General features: G+C 39.7%; 1 protein-coding gene across 1 annotated transcript; it reads left to right on the forward strand.

Moving 5' to 3' along the window:
- The first annotated feature begins 709 nt into the window (after positions 1 to 709).
- LOC118437063 lies at positions 710 to 5,181 on the forward strand. The gene is made up of 6 exons (XM_035855838.1): positions 710 to 945; positions 989 to 1,164; positions 1,419 to 1,605; positions 2,575 to 3,280; positions 3,634 to 4,369; positions 4,791 to 5,181. Exons 1-6 carry the CDS (start codon positions 710 to 712, stop codon positions 5,126 to 5,128), a joined length of 2,379 nt encoding a protein of 792 aa, XP_035711731.1. The 3' UTR covers positions 5,129 to 5,181.
- The last annotated feature ends 819 nt before the right edge of the window (positions 5,182 to 6,000 follow it).

Genomic DNA, 6,000 nt, shown 5'->3' on the forward strand with positions numbered 1-6,000 from the left:
GCTACTATTTTAGTTTTTACGGTAATATCAGTGACATTTTATGTGCACAGCCTCCAAGTGAAAAAGGTGGACATCCGGTCGCTGCTGTCAAGCAATTCCATACGCATTCCAGCCAGTTTATTAACTGGCATACTTATGTATGCATACGTACATAAGTATTTCGTATGTATTTATACCGTTTAAACACACATTCCACATTGTTACACAAATCCTCATGCTTAAACACGGCTGCCATTTTGTTTAATTAAATATTTAAAAGTGTAAAAGAAAGTTCTATCGTTTGAGTGGCGTGTCAAATTTTGGGTGTAAGAATGATTAAGGGATAGTCAGAATTGGATTTTACTTACATTTACACATGATTTAGGCGAAGGTAAGAATTAGTTAAATATTTAAAAAATAATAATTTGCCCTTGTTAAGAAGTCATCTACGTTACTTTATCATTTCTCAAATTTACATATGTACATACATTTGTATTTCCAACTTGATTCATTTAGTGCATAATAAGTAAATTACTAATCATTCATACAGACGTACATACATTCCTCCAGCTAAATCTTCAGAATTAGTGATAATTATTGAGAAAAAGAACTGCAATAATTTTGCAAGGATCAAATTCCAAATTTCGTACAGACAGAGGTCATATAAATTGTAAGTTCGCGCTAATCCAACATTTTACATATTATATTTTAGGAACACCACCGATTTAAGATGACAGACTCTAATCCTCTTGAAGACAACTACTTTCGTCTGCATCGCCTCATCTACAACACGGCGCCGGGCATCTTTCGCCATGAATTTGATCGACTATGGTCCCAATTTAGTGGAAAATCGTGGGAAAATGGGGCTCATTCTGGTTCCCGATTTATTTCTGGGCCTGGCCTTGCACAGTATCAAACTAGCCTAAAAATTCAACAGCAACAATTAAAATCTGGAAATTGTCTGGCGTGGGACCTCCCCATTTTGTTCGAGAGTATCGCATCGTTAAATTTTTCTCTCGGCTTGGCGACACCGCAACGAGATTTCGACGAGCTCAAAGGAATCCGAAATCGTCTCGCGCACAACGGGAGCACGGAGCTGGAGTCCAAGAAATTTAGCCAAGACTGGAATAAAGGGATACAATATATTGAAAAAGTTCGGATTTAAAGAAGAGGAACTTGACCCTGGTAATAATTAATATGATAATGATTTGACTTAATGTATCATTTTTAAGGGGCCGTCCATAAATTATGTAACTCGAGAGGTAGGATGGGGTTTATGGCTCTAATCACATCGTCCCCTAATAACAAATGGTTTTGGGGGGAGGGGGTGGAGGAAATCGCCGTTTTTGTGTTACATAATTTATGTACGGCCCCTTATTTATGGAGAAATTCATGAATGACAACATGGTACTGATACGTATTTGTGAAATCCTACACAGACCGGGGGAATAAAGAGGATGAGAAAGATGACGAAAAACAGCAGGACGACCGAGTCGAGAAGCTGAAAGAAGAAGGAAATGAAATGTTCAAGAAAGGCGAGTACTGGAGAGCAATAAAAAAATATACGGAGGCCATCAGGGAGGAGAAAGTGGGATCCATCTTGCTCGCAACGCTGTATTCTAACAGGTATCCTGCTTAAACATTTTTAAATAGGGGTGGTTAGCTCGGTTCGGCGGAATATAAGTGGCAAGGGAGGGAGGAGAGAGAAGGTGCACAAAAATTGAGGGAATTTGGCCTTTTGAGGAGAAGAGACTAGCATTTGAGAAATTAGTGAGAGGAGAGCAAAAGCTAGAATATTAAAAAATTGACGAGAGGGGAAGAGATCTAACAAGGGACACTCACGACCTGTCGTTTGAGTCCAGGGTACCCACCATGCTTTTTAGAATCTACTAGGACCCCAGATGAAGGATTCATTCATATTTCCGTGTAAAACTCATATTTGGCGTCGTGCCGTGGCGCCAAACTTAAAAATTTGCATTTTCGACCAATTTCAAACCCCCATAACTTTTGCAGTTTATGTCGGATTTTCAAAATTTTATGCTTAAAATGATCACAAAAGTAGAAATTTTTGACATAAAAATAAAAATACAAAATTTCTAATTTTTGAAATATTTTTAGCATTTTTTCGACCAACCCCCGTTTATAAGAAAATTACGAAATTTTTCGAAAAGTTAAAAGTGATAATTTTGGACAAAATTTAATGGAATACGAAAGTTGAACTCCTTGTCATAATGTTTGCCAAAAATTTTGAAAATCCGTCCAGGATTTCAAAAGTTATGGTGGTTTCAAATATAAAAACATTCAAATTTGACAAATTTGGCGCCACGGCACGACGCAAAATATGAGTTTTACACGGAAATATGAATGAATCCTTCATCTGGGGTCCTAGTAGATTCTAAAAAACATAGTGGGTACCCTGGACTCAAACGACAGGTCGTGAGTGTCCCTTGTAAGAACTTTGAGAATTTTTGAGAGATTGCTGATTACATATGCATAGGACAGAGAGAGGCCGAAAAAATTCCAAGTCTCGGGCTCACAACTTGGTAAAATTTTGTTTTTACAAATAATAAAATTTCTCCAATTTTTTCCACACAGATCTGCATCCTTCCTCGCTGTAGAATTCCTTTCAGAAGCCAAAAACGACGCCAAAACTTCTATCAATCTCCGCCCTCAATGGGGCAAAGCTTACTATCGCCTCGGAAAAGTTTACGAAAAGCAATCAAAATACTCCAAAGCTTTGCAAAATTACAAAATGGGGTTCAAGTTTGATCCCCAAAACTTCACAATTGCCAACCAGCTGCACCACGCCTCATTCATGGCTGAAAAGCAGAAACGTCAAGAACACCTCGACCCTTCCCTCTTGCCCCCTACGGAAAAGGAGATGATGAAACGCGCCTCCAAAATTGCCGGACCTGCCGCCCTCCTGCTCGAAAATCTATTGAAACAAAACCCAAATCTTGGGTTGGATGACCCTTGTTTGGAAGCGGACAAATACTTTAATGGGTGGGGCGGATGTAAAAAGGACCCAGCACATGCGGCTCTCTTGTTTTCCAAAGAGGTCGAGAAAGGTAACGCTAACGCCATGTATCGCCTTGGGGTCATGATGTTGGAGGGAAACGGGGTTCAGGCGGATGTCGTGCAGTCGTTCCAGTTAAGAAAGAGGGCGGCAGAGATGGACCCACTGCTGGAAACGTATCCAGGAAGTGAGGAGAAATTAGTGAGAGAAGGGGTTCGAGAAGCGCAGCATTCTCTCGGGCTCAACTATGCGGAGGGATGCTGTGTCAAGCAGGATTTTCAGCAGGTTAGCGATCTGATTTTATATTTAGCTACACTCTTAAAAAACTGGTGGCAAATTATTATTACATTATTATTACGGTAATGCAAAATTTCCTACCACCCCGGTAGGAAATTATTATTAAATTAATACCAGTAGGAAATAGATAAATACATGTAGGGTGGGGTAAATAAAATTTAATTCAATATCACATAAGCAATACTAAATCCAGCGTAATCAAGCTAACGCTAGTCTGGATTTTGCATAGCTTACTTAATATAGAATTCAGAGCATACTTACTTTTCAAAAGGGTTATGTTATTTATAAGAGTGTAAATATGAGTCTATAAAATCCTTGAATTGTGTTTTTTTTTCATCCAGGCCGAGTACTGGTACATGAAAGCCCTCCGTAACGGGTACGGCTATTCAGCCATTAATATCGCAGTCTTATTCCTTGAGGGGCAAGGTCGCCCAGTTGACATTGAGAGAGCCGTCGAGTTCTGGAAGATCGCCGCACTTTTTGGGGCTCACCGTGCCATGCAATCTTTGGCTTATCACTATTACTCAAGAAGGCAAAAATCCATCGCGATTCAGTGGTACGCATTCGCCATCCACCACAACTCGATGGATCACCACCTGCGCGGACTATTTTCTGAGGCAAGTATCCCCCCAGACTTTGACGCCGACGTTTTCGAAGACGCTTTGGATGACGAGCTTCTGAATAATGTTCGTACTAAAGAATTCGTCTCCATAAAAGACTACGAATGTGATTGGGAAGGTATCGAGAGGAGAAGGAAGGACCGCAAGAAGAGGCTCGTGAAGGAAACAGACCTTGATTTTCCGGCTTATCGAAAAAAGCTGATAACAGATCATAGAACAATGTGGAATAAACATAAAGGAATTAAGCTCGAGGATAGGGAGGCCAAGGCGCTCTCAAAGAAGGGGAATTTGTCATCCGCCATGACGCCCAATCTGATTGGACTGAAACCAATCACATTTAAGGACATGGATAAATTGGTCGAGGACAAGATTTATGACGGATTCGCGCTAAAGGTCACTGTCATTGAGGAGGTGGTTGTGATGAAAGCGGTCATTGCACTGGTGGATGATGGAGAGGGTAAGTTTAGCTAAATTAGAATAAAAATTTCGCTCGAGTGGAAGCCTTCTAATGTAACGAATGCTGGAAGATGTTAACTAAATTAGTGTCAACCGATCGAAAATTTAATTAATATGAAATTTATGAAATACATGATCTCCCAATGGTCACGTTTGGCAAAGATATTTGCATCCGAGCATGCGAAATTATGTCCCAAAGTCGCAAGATTTTAGACTTTGTAAATTTACTGGGCATCTTCTCCTGTCTGAATGCAAACAAATGGATCTTCCAAACTTTAGCACTTAAAGATAGTATTTTTCGCAAATTTCATACGTATACATCCACATATTAATTAAACTAATGATCAACTGACACTGATTTTATTAAAATTGAGGAGCATCTGCTTGAACTCATCCATTGAAAACGTCACCTTTGGTAATAGGTGGCCTGGGCATCGCTTCAATCTACAATTATCCACATAAACCGGAAACGCTGGAAGAGATTGGGTACGGCTGTACTTTCACGATAGTGAACCCATACTACAGGAAAGCGAATGATGGCCGATGGAGCGTTCGAGTGGACGATCCGAACCTACTCATGAAACATCCCTTGCTCAAGGCGACCCATCGGTGCAGATATTGCGGCAAGACAGACTACCCTGGCAAGGAAAGGGTCACTTGCCGTCGTTGCAAGAGGGTGTCCTACTGCTCAAGACTTTGTCGACATAAAGACGCCACAGAGCTTCAGCATAATCTCGTGTGCTTCAAAAATAGGATGTGATCACGTCTCGAAAACATATTTGTTTTTAAAATACAAGTGCCATATTAGATCAACATATTAATTCCTTAGGGAGCGTCCATAAATCACGTGATCGATTTTTGGACAATTTTGACCCCCTCCCCCCCCCTTGGTGACCAATGGTGATAAATTCATTACCCCCCCCCGCGGTCACGTGACAGCATACACATTAAACCTATTTTTCGCCAAGTGTGATTTTTTGTGGCGGATTTTTTTTCGCAAAACGTTTTTTCGCCAAACTGACCTATTTCCGACAGGAAAACACATGGCACAAATTAACCCAAAAATAATATTCCTGTGCCATTTCAAATCCGCAGTTAAATTAAATTTTAAAATTATTGAAAGAACTATGTAATACTAATCAGTAAGTATATTGAGTAATTTAACATTCATGACATCTTAAGGACAACTGCGTAAACTTATTATCTGAAAGAATAATGAGAGTTCTATGAATGTGCACTGAAATTTGTAAGAAATTTGCAAACCAGACCTACATAAGATTGTCAAGTAAAAATTTAAAAATACGCCGAATTCGAATTTAAGGTAAAAGAGGTTAACGATTAAGTAAATACATATTATCAAATTTACTATTTACATCCGAAGTTAGAAGAAAATTTTTTCGTGGCATGTCACGTGACTGCCGGCCATTACCCCCCCCCCCTTGGTGATAATAGGTGACAAATTTCAGACCCCTCCCCCCCCTCTAATCGATCACGTGATTTCTGGACGCTCCCTTATACATTTTCCTTCAGTTGTAAAGTAAAGAGCATCCACTAAGGTTTTTGAGTGATACGATAAAATGCTCAGAACTTTTTACACAGTTAATGTAATTTCAAAAAAGTTGCATATGTTTA

Source organism: Folsomia candida, unplaced genomic scaffold (genome assembly GCF_002217175.1).
Source record: "Folsomia candida strain VU population unplaced genomic scaffold, ASM221717v1 Fcan01_Sc011, whole genome shotgun sequence".
Classification (NCBI taxonomy): Eukaryota; Metazoa; Arthropoda; class Collembola; order Entomobryomorpha; family Isotomidae; genus Folsomia; species Folsomia candida.